Below are 16,530 nucleotides of genomic sequence, written 5' to 3'. Positions count from 1 at the left end.
CAGCATGGGCCAGAGACCTGCCTCAGGAGCAGACCTTGGAGCAAAACATCCCATCTTGATTTCAAAATTGCCTGTGATGGAGCCTCCACCACAGTCCTGCCTGTTCTCTGCCTGTGGCACGTGACAGCCCAGTCTCCCGTGGGCTGTAATACATTGGTCTCATTTCGGGTGGGGGGCTAGCATGTGGTGCTGGTGGCCAATGCTATACAGGAGGTCAGGCTGGTGTTCGAATGGCCTCTTCTGGCCTTAACCTCTCTGACTCTCTGGGGCCACACGATCCCTTTTAGCACAAACAAACCTGGAGGGAGCCAAGAGCTGCCAATTTCTGCCACTTTTACTGAGCCTCTCGTGATATTTGGTGCTTCACTGTAAGGCACAGCTCCTGGAGTCCTGTGATTATGGGAGAATTTCAGCTTCCATTAAAAAGATGAGTAGGGTTTTTAGCCTCTCCGGTTGGCAGCAGGAGCCACAGCTCACGTAGCGTGCTCTGGCCTGGGCTGAGGGGGCTGCCTGACGAAAAGCAGATGTTTGGGCACACCGTAGGGTGAGTGGGGTTGCTCTGACTCCTACCTCGGTCCTAGCCACGCCGCCCACCTCGGTGAGCACGGATTGCAGCTCAGGTGAACTACTGCACTTCAGCGTGTCTGTGCACCGGGGCACGTCCGGCGCCCCTTTGTGACACGCTCCCCCATGCTGGCCTGGGGCTCTGCTCTGGGCTGGGAGCAGGTGACCCCACGTGGGCTCTGGGGTAGATCCTCTGGCTGCATGGTGTGGTTACACCTCGCAATGAAGATGCAACAGGGTTACAAACAAGAGTCAAACCATTGCAGTGAAACCGGCGCTAATCTTCCCTGGCCTAAGTCACAGCTCAGCTGCACAGAGAGCCCCTAACCCCTGCACCCCCATTGCTTCCCGGGGCCCCCAGAGAGAGGCTGCTGGCTATTAACAGCGTTCACTCCGTCAGAACTGCTGCTTGGGTGACTTTCCCATAAATCCCTTTCTGCTCCCAGTCCAGGTGTGCTGGGCCGGCCCCACTCGGTCCCTCGGCAGCACTTCACTATGTGACCCATGAGCACCCCTCCTCTCCTCCCCAGCCCCACCCCACCCAACCCGCTGGCACACAGTGCCACGGCACAGGACCGACTCTGGCTTCCTAGGTGCTGACGGCCCCCATGGTCGCTCTCGTCTCCGTAAAGAAGCTCTTGAGCAGCATCACTTGGCTGACGCTGACCACGAGGAGGAGGACGGTCTCCCCCACAGACCAGTAGGAGACGTGGTTGTTCAGCTCTTCAGCCCGGCTCCGGTCCTGAGCCTCCCGCAGCCGGTAATGAGTCTGGGAGTCAATCACTGTATTTAAAGCTTCGTGAATGGTGACACAAGCAGATTCCATCTGGGGAAACAAACACACCCTCCTTTGTACCTGCATCACTACACACAGCTGGGCCCGGCTGGGACAATCCACACGTCTGCGGCTAGTCGCTATATTCTGATGAGGGAGTAAAATACCATCCCCCCGTGTCAGAGAGCGGCAGAGGCGTCACGGGACGGCCCAGGAGGAGCAGAGGAGCGAGTCTCTGGCTAGAGACCGTTCTACTTCTACCTGCAGGCCCAAGTTTTCCAAAGTGGTCTCTGATTTTGGGTGCCCAACCTGAGGTAGCTGGGGCCTGCTTTTGGAGGTGCTTAGCACCCAGATCTCTCCAGTTGGGGTCAGTGGGAGCTGCAGGTGCTGATCGGGCTCAGCTGTGCAGGGCTGAGAACTGGAGGTACACACACACACACCTATATTGTCAAGAGTGGCTTTGGCTTTGGGGTGTGTGTGTGTGTGTGTGTGTGTGTGTGTGTGTACGTACGTGGCTCACAATGCCTCTCTCTCTCCTTGGAGATAAGCCCAAGCCAACACATGGACCCAAAGACCTCTCCCCCGGCCCCCAGCTCAGGGAAGGTTCTGCTCTGGATCTGAATTGTGTGGGTTGGGCCGGCCTGTCCTTTACCTGAGACTATGGTACATTCCCTTTTTCTAAGCCAGCTGCATTCTTCCCTTCTGCTGGAACAGGCGTTGCGTGACCCTGCACCACACAGTACCGTTACCCTGCGGCTGGAAGTTCTGCTTTTAGCTGAGAGCTAACGTGAGCCCAGGACAAGGACACACCAGAGCCTGACCGTTTCTTTCTCAACCCTGGCCACGCTTTATCGGCATCTAACCTCAGAAGCTCTGTGCTGCTCTACCACCAGAGAGAGTTACAAAACTGCCCCACTCCCATGCAACAGACGCGTGCGGGAACCCGACAGACCTGTGTCAAGGCGGTGACCCTGTGGTTCATGTCCGGGAGAATCGGGGGCTCGTCTCCAACTTGAAAGTCAAAGTAGACAGTTTTGTGTGAAAAAGTGGAGAACTCGTTGCTGAAGCAAAACGTGTAGACGCCTGCGACCTCGGTTCGATGGGAAAAGCTGTCATACTGCTTCTTAGCTTCTTTGTAAAGGGTCTTGCCGTTGGGATCTTCCACGTAGCAGTCCACATCGTAATGCCCCCCTGTAATCACCTATGGAGACAAAGCATGTCTGTCAGGGACGGAGAATTCACCTCATGCCCCCCCGGCCTGTCTCCAGACAGCTCCAAGCAGAGGATGGCACTGCCTGGATCTCACTCAGGCCACGGCCTCTGGCTCCAGCCCCTGGCTTTGCATCCTGCCCTTTCTGTACAAAAGCCACCTGCAAACCTGTCCCTATGGGTGGTGTTGTGGCTGGCGCTGGAGCCTTACTGACAGGATCACACGGAATCCCTGAGGCTGGGGGAGATTTTGTAGCTTTCAGAAATATCCCAATAGCCCTTGTCTGGCTTGGCAGCTCTGAGCTCAGAGGGGTGTTCTCCGGAGGGATCCTGAGTCCGTGTACACAGAGCTCCGCCGCCCGGGTGTTCACATAAAGGCTGGGATGTTAATGAGTTAAAGTATGGCCCGGCCCAGGGAGCTTTTCTTTATCCGGCATTTCAGCGAACCGGGAATTCTATCAACTGCTCCCCCCGCCCCCCGTTTGGTGGGAGCGGAGCTCGGTTCTGGTCCGGGTCTGCCCGGATCCGGCTGCCCGACGGGTGGCAAGTCCCAGACCAGCCTAGAAAGTGCCCCTGATCTCTGGCACCAGCCGGAGCTGGCCCGGCAGGGAGTCCGGCCAGACCCCGGCAGCGACCCGGCGCGGGCAGACCCGGGGCAGCGGGTCCCCGCGGCCGGGGCTGGGCCGGAGCGGAGCCGCTCTCCCTGGTGCTGCAGGCTCCAGCCCACACCCCTGGCGCGGCGCGGGGCCCCAGCGGGGAGGCGCCAGCCGGGGGCTCTGGGCGCAGCCGGGCCGGCGGGACCGGGCCGGAGAGAACCCGGAGAGACCCCCCCGCCCGCTCCGACCGCGGCTCCCCCGGGCGCTCCCCGCCGGCAGCCGCTAGACCCGCCGGGTTCGGTGCCTCGCACGGGCCGAGCGGGGGACCCGGCACCCCTCCCCGATCCGATCCGGGACGGGCCGAGCGGGACCCCGGCGCCCCCCCCCCCATCCGAGCCGGGCCGATCCGAGCGGGGACCCCGGCGCCCCCCCCCCCCCCATCCGAGCCGGGCCGATCCGAGCGGGGACCCCGGCGCCCCCCCCATCCGAGCCGGGCCGATCCGAGCGGGGACCCCGGCGCCCCCCCCCCCATCCGAGCCGGGCCGATCCGAGCGGGGACCCCGGCGCCCCCCCCCCCCATCCGAGCCGGGCCGGGCCGATCCGAGCGGGGACCCCGGCGCCCCCCCCATCCGAGCCGGGCCGATCCGAGCGGGACCCCGGCGCCCCCCCCATCCGAGCCGGGCCGGGCCGATCCGAGCGGGGATCCGGCACCCCCGGTACCTGGAAGTCCAGCGTGAAATGGAGGCCGCGCTGCAGCGGCTCGTGGAAGCACTGCCGGGCGCTGTCTGGCAGCTCGAAGGTGAGCTCGGCGCCCCCGGCCCGGCCCGCCTGCAGCAGGCAGAGCAGCCAGCACAGCGCCCGGCCGCCCATCCCCGCCGCCGCCGGCCTCCGACGTGGCAGCGCAGCCGGGCGGGGAGCGCCGCTTCCGGGCCCCCAGCGCGCAGCCGTGCGCCCTCCCTCGGGGGGGGGGGGGGGCACAGCGGCGCCCAGCGGCCGTCCAGGGGGGTGCGCGGGGGGCCCGGCCGGGGCGGGGGTCCTGGCAGGGGCTGCGCGGGGGGGCTGCCCCGGAATGGTGAACTGTGGGAGAGTGAAACCCAGGAAACCCATCAGAGCCAGTCACCCCAACCTGCCCCCCCCCCCCGAAATACACCCTCTAGAGGCGGCGGGTCAGGTCACTCCCCGGCGGAAAATCCAGTGGGAATTTCCCTGGTAGCTTCTGCGGAATCCTCCACTTCCCAGCTGGGCCGGATCCCTGCCGGGCACCGCTCCAGGCCTGGCACCGCGCGCCAGCCCCAAGGGGCCCCAGGCCCCCACCGGTGCGGAAAACTCTCCACCTCCGCCTGGAATTGCTCCTGCCCCATGGGGCAAAGGACAGGCACCAGTGAGTACCCTGACACTGAAAGGGAGCTTCCCCGGCTCCATTCTCCCGGAGGCTGGGCTGCAACTGGCAGCTGCAGCGGGGCAGGGCCGGGGGATGCTGGCACACCTTGCTGTTTGTCCTGCGGGCCTGCTGCCCTTTGCAGCCAGGCGATGGCAGGGCATTGGAGCAAATGTCATCTGCCAGAGGAGTGAATGGGCCTGGCCTGGCCTGGATGACTTCCTCCCGCGTGGAAATGGTGCTGCCCTTCACTGCGAGGGGGTGAGGTGGGGGCAGAAGGCAAGTGAGAACATCAAGCAAACAGCAGAGTCCTGCTGGGAATTCCCGAGACCCCGGTGGAGTGGCTGTGCCCTGGGATGGGAACGGGTGAGAGTTGGTAACTGGCCCAGGTGGTCCATGGCTGTCTTCGGGCTAAAGGAACCATCTGCTCGGTTTGAACACTAATAGACGGGCAAGGAAATAAGCTGATGAGACAGGCCAGAGCCCTCACCCCGCGCTTTAGGAAGGCGATGCCTCCACCCCCTTCCCTTCGGGCTGCAGGCCTGAGCCAAGTGCCGGGGAAGTCAGGGGAAAGACTCCCATCGACTTGGCTTGGCTTTGGATTAGGCCTTCAGGCCGGTGGGCCTGGCCTAGGCTGCTGTGATGGGCAGCGACCCAGTGGGTATTGCAACAGCAGAGCTGCCACCTGCCTCGGCCCTTTGCTCCCTTGCCCACGCGCTGTGGGAAAGGCAGGGGCTCCGCAGGTCCAGGGGAGTTGGCTCGGTCAGCTGGGTCCCAGGGGGACGGGGCGCGTGGGGGATGGAAGTGGCCCTGGGCATTGGGCAGGGGGTGCTTGTCCTTGGCGTCAGCACTGAGCCAATGCGCCAGCGCGGTGCTAGGGGGCGCTGTGCCTGTCGTGGCTCCAATGTCATTTTGCAGCCAACTCTGGATGGAAGCACCACTGGTGTAAAACCAGAGCGCTGGCCACCAGCCGTGGTCCCCTGGTACCTTGACAGGAGAGGAAGCGTTCGGAGTATCAGTCCTGATGCTCTCGCCAAATTACAGTGTGGATAATACACTCTGAGAGCAGAATTTGGCCCTGGGTTACTCTAAATCCCACCTGATGTTTCAGTTCAGTACAAAATTCTCCTTTGCAGCCTTGGTACCTTAACTTCCCAGCTGTCCTACAGGATGAGTTCCACTGAATAACACTGAGCTGATTTCCTGGGGGGGGGGGGGGGGGGAAGGGGGAAGATGTCCCCCGCCCACCAGTGGCTAACTGGCCCTACAGGCATGTTTCATTTATAAACTCGGGGAAAGAGTGGTGTAGTTCAGAGGAATATTACACTGTTTATTAATGTGACAAGGTAATAAAGTCTAAACTATCACACAGTATCTTCCAACATCTCTGCACACGTGAACGCACACTTTAAAATGTGAACAAACAGCATTACAATATGTTATGCTAAAGGAGAACGTGTCCTATTTCCAATCCCAATGTACATTACGCAGGAAGCTCAAAGCATATCTATCACCTGCATTCTGCAGGGCACCATTGTCCTAAATCAGTGGCGAAGGACATTCACTGTCAGGAAAAAAAAAAAAAAAAAAAAAAAAAGCTATTGGAATATCTAGGAATGAACAGAAGTGGCGAACTATAGGCTTTAAATCCGCAGTCTAAAATATATTTCAACAGACACTTCATTCCAACAGGGAAAATATGCCTAAAGTTCCATAGAGAAGACATTTGACTTACAGTAGGTATAAACCTTAAGGCTCTAAAAATGTAAGCTCGCCTTTGATCTAATCAGCGTATTGAAATCTAAAATGCACTTTGAAAGAATGTTCTTGTGCAATTTAAACCACAGATCAAGGCTGCTTTGGGCAGGAACCTTGCAAGGTTTTGCAACAGTCTAGAGACCAGCTAGTGCACTGGGAAAGGTACGAGCATCATCAGGAGAGCTGCATGAGGGGATTAAATGAAATGTGTCATTTGGCTGGTCTGGGCGAGGACACATGGACATAGTGCCCGAGGTGGCAGTGAGCTGCGTGCCAGGAACCGCTGGGCTGGCAGCGGGAGTCAGGGTATTGAGTTCATTACAGTAACTCCTCGCTTAACGTTGTCGTTATGTTCCTGAAAAATGCGACTTTAAGCGAAACAATGTTAAGCTAATCCAATTTCCCCATAAGAATTAATGTAAATAGGCGGGGTTAGGTTCCAGGGAAATTTTTTTCACCAGACAAAAAACTATATATGATACGTTTTAAACAAACAATTGAATACTGTTCACAGCAATGATGATTGTGAAGTTTGGTTGAAGTGGTGAAGTCAGAGGGTGGAAGAGGGTGGGCTATTTCCCAGGGAATGCCTTACTGCTAAATGATGAACTAGCACTCGGCTGAGCCCTCAAGGGTTAACACATTGTTGTTAATGTAGCCTCACACTCTACAAGGCAGCACGAATAGAGAGAGGGGAGACAGCATAGCAGACAGAGACAGACACACACCTTGTGTGTGGGGGAGAGAGAGAGAGATGCACACTGCCCCTTTAAGTAAGCTGACCCACTCTTAAGTGCATTGTCTTTTTAAGTGGATCAGGAAGTTGAGACAGCAGCTGCTGCCCCAAGCTCTCTCTGTCTCTCTCCATCCATGTCCCCTCCCTGCTCTATATGGAGAAGGGATAAGTGGGGTGCAGGAGCAGGGGGGAAGGGGGACACCCTGACATTAGTCCCCCCCTCCCCCCGCACAGGAAGCAGGAGTCTCTGGGAGCAGCTCCAAGGCAGAGGGCAGGAGCAGCACATGGCAGTGGGGGGAGGGACAGCTGAACTGCGGATTGATAGTCTGTTGGGCGGCTGCAGCACAGGGTTCTTAGGGGAGCGGGGAGCTGATGGGGGGCTGCCGGTCCACCCTGGTTCCAAGCCCCCACCAGCTAGCTGCAAGGGGCTGCTCTTCCTGCAAGCAGTGGACAAAGCAGGCGGCTGCCAAACGATGTTAGAAGGGAGCATTGCACAACTTTAAACGAGCATGTTCCCTAACTGATCAGCAACATAACAATGAAACAACGTTAACCGGGAGGACTTTAAGTGAGGAGTTCCTGTATCTAAGCCTGTGGCCATTCTCCACTCGTGACACGTGTTTAAGGGAGATGAACAATCCAAACCATCGAGCCCAGAGTTAGAATGAGATTTCGGGCTGGGTTTCCTCTCCAGCGGAGGTGCTGGTTGGGTGGGGGTTAGCTGAGGTTAGTAACAGCTTCAGCACCTACAGGCCAAACCAATCCACTCGCCACCCATATCCACCCCAGTAGCAGATGGGGAGAAACACTTCCGGGAGCTGGGGAATGCAGAGCGCTGAGATGGGGTTACCTGCCCCCGGCCTTGCTGTCCTGACGTTGCAGCCGCCGTCTGGTATTGATTTCGGCCCCGATCCTGTAACGGGATGCCTGTGCAGAGCTGGCAGCAGAATGGGGGCCCAGCCGGCTGCATGGACTCTACCACACACAGCTAGGTACCCACGGTCACGGTCACGGTCAAGGCTAGGACTAGGCCGCGTGGACAGCTCTCTGGGGCACGCCTTTTGTAGGGATGTCCCTGGCTGCCCCCCCCCCCACAGGAGTACAGCTGCAGCTCCAGCCCCACTCTGCACTAGCGCAGGTCTGTCCCTGCACCCCCCCGCCAGCACAGCTTTCGGGCTGCCCCCAGGAAGATCCCAGACTTGGCTTCTGGTGCAGGGAAGGTAACTGCCAAACCAGTGTGACACCAGCTCCAGCCCCCACTCGGGGAGTGGATGGGAGTAGCTAGATCAGTAAAACACCCTGATCCTTGGCTGCAGGTGAAGAATTCACAGTGCAGCTCAGAGGGGTGGGGGTGTTGGCTTCAAGGCATCTTTACACTCCCCCAGGCCTGGACTGGCCTTGAACAGGCTGGTCCCGCAGCAGGAGTTAGAGCAGCCTGAAGGCTGCTCCAGTTTGTGCTCCTTCCAGTGGCCCCAAGGGACTGTTGTGGCAGCTGGGCTCAGCAGGGGGAGATCAGGAGCTGCTGTGCTGTCACCAGAGGATCCCCCTATTCTGGGTTGAACTGGCTTGAGGCCCCTTTGTGCCCTAGGTGCAGCCGCAGTGAAGCCGAGGGTGAGGGCCTTGCTGCCTAGTCACCATGGATGCAGCAGGTGGGGGCTGACCCTACAGCCCCTCACTCGCCTCCCTGCAGCTGGCCGGGGAACCCAGCGAGGGGCTCCCCACAGCCTCTCGTGTGAAGAGCGGTGGGGGGCCCTTTGGGGCCCGGGGTCGGATGGCCCCAGGGTAGGAATCCTCTGAGCCTCACGGATGTGAACAGCGCCAGCAGCATGTGACTTAAATGGCCAGTCACCTCCCCCGAGCGGAGCATGCGGCTGAGTTCACCATGTGCCCTCGGCCCGAAACATGGGCCCTGCTCTGCTAAACCCTGGCCTGGGCCCCCGCCCTTCCCACGAGCTAGAGATGGGGAACGCTGCCCCCCACCCCCCCGCCAGGCAGCGCAGCGCCCACAGCAGAGCATCCCACCAAGCAATGGGAACGGCCTGGCCGCCTGAAGGTGCCGGGTCAAACTCCTCCCTGATGCAGTCCCGTTGGTTGCACTGGAGTGTCACCAGGACTGGATCTGCTCCATTAGCTGGCCTGTTAAAGTGCTAGAATTTCTGGGAAGCAGAGAGAATTGTGTCCCTTCTCCGGCTCAGGGCAGGTGTCGGGGGGACTCGGCTCTTCCTCCTCCTGGCAGCAGGAAGCTCCGCTCTGTTTCTGTAGGCACTTGAGACGTACACCAGCCCCACAGGCACTGGCGATCCCAGGACTGTCTCCGTGTGGGTAGGAAAGACACGAGATTAAGGACAAAGAACTGGAGATTGAAGGAATGGTGCTCATGTGCCTTGGGGAGAAGTCTCGTGTGTCTCACACTACCTTCCTCTACAATCAACCCTTCGCCAGATTCATCCTGGGAACAAACCCCAGACCTGGGGGCAGTAGCAGAGAAACACGTTTAGTACTTGGTGCTGATTCCCCAGTTTGTACCTGGTGTTGTCTCCACAGCTGGGCAACGGGAGTGTTAAATGCTCCTGGCTTGGCCCCGGTGCCCAGACCCCCAAGGTGCAAGGCTGTGGGAATCAGACCCTGCTCTGCCCCTCCTGGAGCAGGGGGTGCCAGGCACAGGGACCCCACTGTGCGGAGCACGAGAGAGCAGGGACTTTGCACGTGTTTATGGAAAATCCACTGAAATACAAACTACTGGGCCACTATTTCCTCAAAATTGGAGAGTTGTTTCATCTGCTCAACCTGCATGGAGTGTCTTCGAAGCAGCTTCCTTTGGGCTCGCCAGTCAGCCCTTCTCGGTGAACTCGGAGCAGCGGGTACTATGGGTTTGAAGCCCGCAGCGAGCGGGGAAGACGGTTTGCTGTTAGAGCCGATGTCGGGAATTGGCGGGTTGGGGTTTACATTCAAAGGAGGCAAATGCCCTGGTCTTGTATGAGAAATGTGATCGAGCAGGAGAGTCCCAGAGCCCCGTCTTTCCAGCAAATTGGGTGGCCTGCGGCGAACCGTCCCAGGAGAAGTGCTGGGAGCGCTGTCCAGGGATTCCCGGGAGCTGTTGAACAAAGCCAAATGGGAACTGTTGAGCTGTTTTCTCTCCAAAAGCACCTTCCCCGAATCAGCCAGAACGGAGCTGGAGTCGCAGTAGAGTTGTGAATCCGAATCGTAATGCGCCGTGCCCAGCCTTCTCCGGTGCAGGGTGTCTTTGAAGGGTGTGGAGCCCGAGCCGGCGGGGCTGCTGTTCTCCGGCTCAGTGGGGACGGCGTTCCTCCTGGCTACGCGCTGAGGAAGGGGCTGAGCTTTTTCATAGGATGGTTTCCTTGGTCCTGGCACAGAAGTTGGTGGGATCTTCAGAGCCTGGTCATCCACCAAAGGGAAGAGAGACAGGTCTTTGCTCTTACTGCTGCCGTTCCTGGGTAAGGAAACCTTTCTGGAGAGCGATAAGTCACTGATGCCCAGGATGATTTCATCATCTGCACACACCTTGGCCTCGGCTGGATGGCCGCAGGAGGCTAGAACAGAAGGTGCAATCAAGCCCCATGGTTCTGACTGCAGCCTCTTCAGCTGTGGCAAACGGGCTCTTTTGGGATTGCAGAATTTCCTGGTAGGAGACCAGGGCTCGTGAAGGGCCTTGGCCGTCTGGCAGCCGCTGGCAGGCGCGGAGTGGAAGCGGAAGAAGGGCTCTTCCTTCGCAGCCGCTGAAGCTGTTGAAGTGGACGCTTTCAGTTCACTCTCCGACGGCGTCATGCACACGCCCGGGCCCTGCCTCTCCTCCAGCTCTGGCCATGGCGGGACGTGGAGGTATTGTTGGGTAGCTTTGGTACCTGCCGAGGATTTGTCCATAGTGATAATGATCACCTCCTTCCCCTTGGCTTTGCAGGCTTTCAGGAGATGTTTTAGCACGTCCTTGTCATCTGCGTTGACAGCGTAAACCAGAGCAGATGCTCCAGAGTGATCTTCTAGGCTCGGGTCTGCTCCGTTCTCCAGCAGCAGAGAAACGACCTCTTCCCCGGCTCCTTTGAGGCAGGCATGCATCAGGGCTGTTCTGCCGGATTTGTCCTGGATGTTGGGATCAGCCCTGTTATCCAGCAAGTACTTCACCATCCGGGCTTTGCTTGTGCTCTGCTGGTCCACGTGTTTAGTGAGGCAGGCCACCATGAGAGCGGTCTCTCCCTTCTCGTTGCTTTCATTAATGTAGGCCCCGCCTTCCAGCAAGAGTCTGGCCAGCCGGAGTCGGCCTAGCCACACCGCCTTTAGCAGGGAATTCCCGTCCGTCCGCAGCTCCGTCACTTCATCCATCGCAGCAGCTAGTGTCTATTGGCTGGGAAAGGCAAAGGCAGCCGGCACCTGTTAAAGCAACAGAGAAATCCGCATCAGCGCCTGCTCTCAAAGGCCTGGCTCGGTGATCGGCTCTGTTCCCCGGCTCCCCAGTGCATGTCACAGTGGCTTCGGGCATCTCCTTTCTAAGGCAGGCGATAAAAGCAGTAATAAAAGCTCTCCGCAGGGCAGGGGCTGGTCTGTGCAGCTCCCCGCACCGTGCGGGCCCCTGGCCAATAACAGCTGAGCTGAGATGGAGAAACTGGAGGCTTTATGCTCTCATTTGTTCTCCATTGAAAACCGTGGCTGTTAAAAGGTTGGAACTTTCCGCTGGTTTGGAGTGAGCTTTATTCACACCCCGTGAGATTTTTCACAAGTGACTTTCAATGGGACCGTGCTCCCGAATGCCCTGGGTGAAGCCCAGTGAGAGTCAATGCGATTTGCGCTCCTAAATCCTCTAGGTGCTTGTGAAAATCTCTCCCGTCACTCATACGCTCAGCAATTGGGGTCACTTTGATTGCCTTCCATGGCTTTGTTTCAGTCCCCGAAACGCCTTTCCTAGAACAGCTCCTGGATACCATGGGGATGGGCCCTGGAGAAGAACTGGAGCCTGATGGGCAAACTCGTGTGGTTCTCTGCAGCCTGGTCTCCTCCCTGTCCGCACAGATGGGTTTGGTCGGCCTTGCCTCGGCCCCTTTCTCACTGTGCTAGTCGCGCTCCGGCCCTTGTGAAGAGTCTCAGGCCTTCGCTCATTGCTCACTGCTGCCCCAGCCCACGCTACAGGCATCATGCCCGAGGGCTTTGCTCTCTGCTTATCCTGGCTGTCTCTCGCCCAGTTTTGCTTCATTAGTAACTGTGCTAAGAGCTGGAGGCTGCCCGGTGAGTGTAGATTCCCTTCCGAAAGGGCCCTGCTATGCTGACCCCTCTCTCCACGCGCCTACGCTGATCACTCGAGGCCTGATCTAAAGCCTATTGAAATGAGCCCCTTGGACTAGTGTCCTATTGCTAGTGCTGAGTGTGTCCCATCCTTACGTGATGTTTTAATCCATCCCAGCAGCTCCTCCCGTAAATCTGCGCTGCCCCATGCAGTAAATCCGTCTCTGTGTGGGAGGGCAGCACATGCCCTCGTGAGATACAGAGAGGATTTTGGTTGTTTCACTGTCGCCTACAGGACCTGGTCCAAAATCTCCCTCTTAGGATGAGCTCGTATTAATGCTCAGGTGCGCCCTGCCCTGCATGTGGGCACCAAACTCATGGGGTGGGATGTGGGGTGCGTGGAAGGAAAAGGTGGATACACTGGGACATCCCCTCAGCATGACTCACTGACCACAAGGGATGAGCTGAGCTCCGTGCTGATGAGGTGGATAGCTCAGTGGTTCGAGCATTGGCCTGCTAAACCCAGGGTTGTGAGTTCAATCCTTGAGGGGGCCACTTGGGGATCTGGGGCAAAATCAGTACTTGGTCTTGCTAGTGAAGGCAGGGGGCTGGACTCGATGACCTTTCAAGGTCCCTTCCAGTTCTAGGAGATGGGATATCTCCATTAATTATTATTTATTTTATTATAAGGCAGGGCCTGAGGTGACCCCAAATCCATAGAAATGGACTGTCTCCTGGATCTTCATCCACTGGATGGTCAGTAGGCCTTGCAGCCTGTTTGCTTCACACCTGCACTTACTCCTCCTATGAGAGGTATCCCTAGCCATCCAGGTGTGGCACACCTCCCCTTCCACACCTTGAGCTGTGAAGAGAAGCAGCTGGGCCTGACGTATGTTTCTAACTCTTAATGTTTATGAAATCCTGCCCACAGCTGAACTCGGGACTGTATGTCTGCGTCCCCAATCCCATGGTACCATAGGCCCCAGCTCTGTGTATTGTAAGGTGCCATTTCCTGGATTCTCCCTTCCTACAGGTAAGGGCTGCGTTCTCTGCTGCAGTGCAAGTCCCGTCCTATAAAAGCTCGCCCGCACACCCCAGGTCATCGCGGCACCTTGTCGCCCTCTGCTCTCCAGTGGATACGGGGGCAAACATTGTAGGGATAGTGCACCCCCCTCATTTTCCTGGGGGGCCTCTAGGTCTGACTGTATTGTTAAGGTGCGTAGGTCATTGGCTCCGTTGGCTCCTTCACCTGCATGTAGTTATGTCTGGAGACGCCCGGAGCCACTGCCCATGTCTGGTGTTTCATTGTCTCTTCCTCATCTGGCCTGAGCTCCAAAGAGAACTCAGAACTGCCCATTCACCCAGGAAGGCTGGTGGCACCTGGGAACAGAAATGCCACAGCTCACAAGCTTCCTGTCGGGGCTTTGGTCTCGTCAGCTCACCCCAACAGCTGCTGCCAGGGTTCTAGTGTGGGCCTTGGCTGCAGTGGTGCCTAACCCCCCCCCCTAGATTTGGCTTGATTTTCAGTGGGGCCTCCTGCCCGAGCACTGTACCCGGGCGGCCTGTCCCCGTCAGGCACGTAGGGACGAGGAGTCAGCCAGCCCCTGCTGCGTGGCAGGCCCTGTATGGTTTGGGGAGTTGGGATGTACACAAGGGCCCAGGAAATGCCAGAAGCAGGTCCTTGGAGAGAGGAGGCAGGCTCTTGTTCCTTTAACAGCCCTGGACCAGGAGCCTTGTACTGCTCCCAGCCAACCAAGCCGAGCCTGGGAAGGAGGGCAGACATGCTGCCGGAGTCCTGCTTAGGACTGCCTGGAGTGGGGGGCAGCTGAAGGAGGAGCTGGCTAGTAACCCAGCTCCAGAAGGAGGGCGGAAGGACTCCTGGATCCAGGAGAGGCCTGTCAGAATTAGCACCCCAGGCCCCGGGAGAAGGGTTGGGTTGGCGGGGCTAAAAAGGAGTTTTACATCCAAGGGGGGGATACTTGTTCTCAGTATGTGGGTCTGGGAATAAACCACTGCAAGAGCCAAGCGGTAGCTGGGGACAGTGTGCTTGCAGGGCCACAAGGGGGTGTGCTTGGCCAGCACACTGCTCCTAGCACACACCTGTGACCTGGAAAACTGGCGAGCAGGTGGGGTCTCTGGTAACCTGGGCGCAAGCAAACCGTACGTGTTTTCATACAGCCAAATGTAAAGACACACATCTAGGGCCAAGGAACGCCGGCCCTGCTTACAGCCTGGGGGACTCTCTCCTGGGAAGCAGGGACTGAAAAAGAGGCAAGGGTCATGGTGAACACTCAGCTGAACGTGAGCTCCCCGGGTGTTGCCAAATGGGATGCATGAGCAAGGGACTCGTGAGTAGCAGCAGAGAGGTTATTCCCCCTCTGTATTGGTGCGACCGCTGCTGGAATCCCCTGTCCAGTTCTGGTGCCCACAATTCAAGGATGGTGATAAATGGAAGGGGTCAGGGACGATCTCCAAGAATGGTCAAAGGATTAGAAAACCTGCCCAAGGGTGATAGACTCAAGGAGCTTTATTGATTTGGCTTAACGAAGAGGAGGTGAAGGGGTGACTTGATGACCAACACGGGGAACAACTATTTGATAATGGGCTCTTCAGTCTAGCAGAGAAAGATACAGCTCGAGCCAAGGGCTGGAAGTTGAACTAGATCAATCCAGGCTGGAAAGAAGAGGGTGCCCGTTGTTACTGGTGAGAGTAATTAGCCAGTGGAACATTTCCCAGGGGTCTGGTGGATTCTCCATCACTGGTCATTTTAAAGTCACGATGGGATGTTTTGCTACAAGCCGAGCTCTAGGAGGTATGTGGGGGCAGGGCTCGGCCAGACTGGCTGACCCCAGCGGTCCCTGCCGGCCTCGGCGTGTGCCCCCTCCGCCACTCAGGGGTGTGTGCGGCAGGCCCAGCGCTCCCCGGCAGGGAGGGAAATCACCCAGCGGACGCCCAAGACAACTGGGCACTTGCCTCCCTCAGGCCCCAGTGGGAGTCCCAGACCCAACCTGAATGCAGGGACCAGGGCTGACACCCCCCTCCAGGCGGCTGCCGAGGCCTGGGCGCAGTGTGCAAGCCAGGGAGGGACCCCGCCTCTCTCTGCGCCCCCCTGGGATGGCAGGGGGTGGGGGACCTTTCCACTCCCCCCAGCTCAGGGCTGCAGCTCCGTGGCACCCCGCAGCCTGCTCTGTCGCTAGCCCCAGAGAGTGGGTGGAATATAACCGTACGGTGGTGGGGGCAGGTCCCGCAGCTGTGACCTGGTGGCTCTGGAAAGGCCTCCAGGGTAAGTGCAGGGAGGCGAGACCTGTCCCGCAGGGAAGCTGCCACTGAGACCAGCTTAGGCCCCTGGCTCCTTCCTGTCTAAGCTGCGCTCTCCGGGGCAGTGCCCCGAGCCAGGCGCCCGCCAGGAGACACTGCTGAGCACCCCCAGAGCACGGCCTGTCCCCCGGCAGGGACAGCTCGGCCCGGCCCCCGCGGGGCCCAGCTCCACACCCACCAACAGGTTCCTGCAGGAGCGCGGGGGGAGGCGCCGCCCCAGTGCGCCATGGGGCGAAGGGAGCCGGCCGCTGGCGCTTGGCGGAGGAGAGCTGGAGGGGGCCAGTCCCCAGCGACCCCGGCTCTGCACAGCCCCCGGCATGTCACTCGCGGGCAGTCCGCGGACCTCCGGAGCGACACGGGCGGCAGGGGGCCCCGGAGACAGCGGCCGGAGTCCCCCAGGCGGACCCAGCCTGGCGCAGCGGAGCGGGGCAAACCCGGAAACTTTGAGCCCCTGACACAAGCCGCCGGCGAGCGGCCGGAGCCGGGGCAGGACGCGGCGCAGCCCCGCGGGAGTCCCCGGAGCGCCAGCCCCCGGCTTTCCCCAGCTCGCTCCGCTCCCTGCCCGGCCAGCTGCTGACCCGGCTCGGCCCCTCCGCACCCACGGGCCCCGGGGCCCGCGCTCCAGGCTGGAGCTGTCCAGAGGCCGGGGCCAGGGAGCGGACCCGGCGCCTCTCTCCATGGTGCTGACCCGCCGCGCCGCGCCCCGCCCCGCGGCATCGCCCCGGCCCCGGTTACCTGCTCCGGGCGGGGCCCATCCTGCCCGCGGGCTCCTGCCAGTTCAGGGGCCGCCGCCAGCGCGGCTCCCCGGGCGGCCCCTGCCGCGCTCCGGGGCGCCCCCGGCTCGGCCCCGGGCTGCGCCCCGCTGGCGGCGCCCCACGGCATGGCTGGTTCGGGCTCCCCGCTGAGCCGCTGCCCGGCAGCCTGGTCCCTTCCTCTGGGAGCCGAGCGCCTGCGTCACCGGAGC

The 16,530-nt window shown here is 59.5% G+C and overlaps 2 protein-coding genes across 2 annotated transcripts; both read right to left on the bottom strand.

The window, feature by feature from the left end:
- Positions 1–1,153: 1,153 nt before the first annotated feature.
- On the bottom strand, positions 1,154–4,014 carry TMED3 (transmembrane p24 trafficking protein 3). Its single transcript, XM_065412412.1, has 3 exons — positions 3,865–4,014; positions 2,292–2,540; positions 1,154–1,390 (listed from the first exon to the last, which is right to left on the bottom strand). Exons 1-3 carry the CDS (start codon positions 4,012–4,014, stop codon positions 1,154–1,156), a joined length of 636 nt encoding a protein of 211 aa, XP_065268484.1.
- A 5,738-nt stretch (positions 4,015–9,752) lies between these two features.
- On the bottom strand, positions 9,753–11,354 carry ANKRD34C (ankyrin repeat domain 34C). Its single transcript, XM_065412751.1, has one exon. The coding sequence runs from the start codon at positions 11,352–11,354 to the stop codon at positions 9,753–9,755; it is 1,602 nt and encodes a 533-aa protein (XP_065268823.1).
- Positions 11,355–16,530: the final 5,176 nt, after the last annotated feature.

This window comes from Emys orbicularis, chromosome 10 (genome assembly GCF_028017835.1).
Source record: "Emys orbicularis isolate rEmyOrb1 chromosome 10, rEmyOrb1.hap1, whole genome shotgun sequence".
NCBI lineage: Eukaryota > Metazoa > Chordata > Testudines > Emydidae > Emys > Emys orbicularis.
This window is presented reverse-complemented; position numbering and strand designations above follow the sequence as displayed.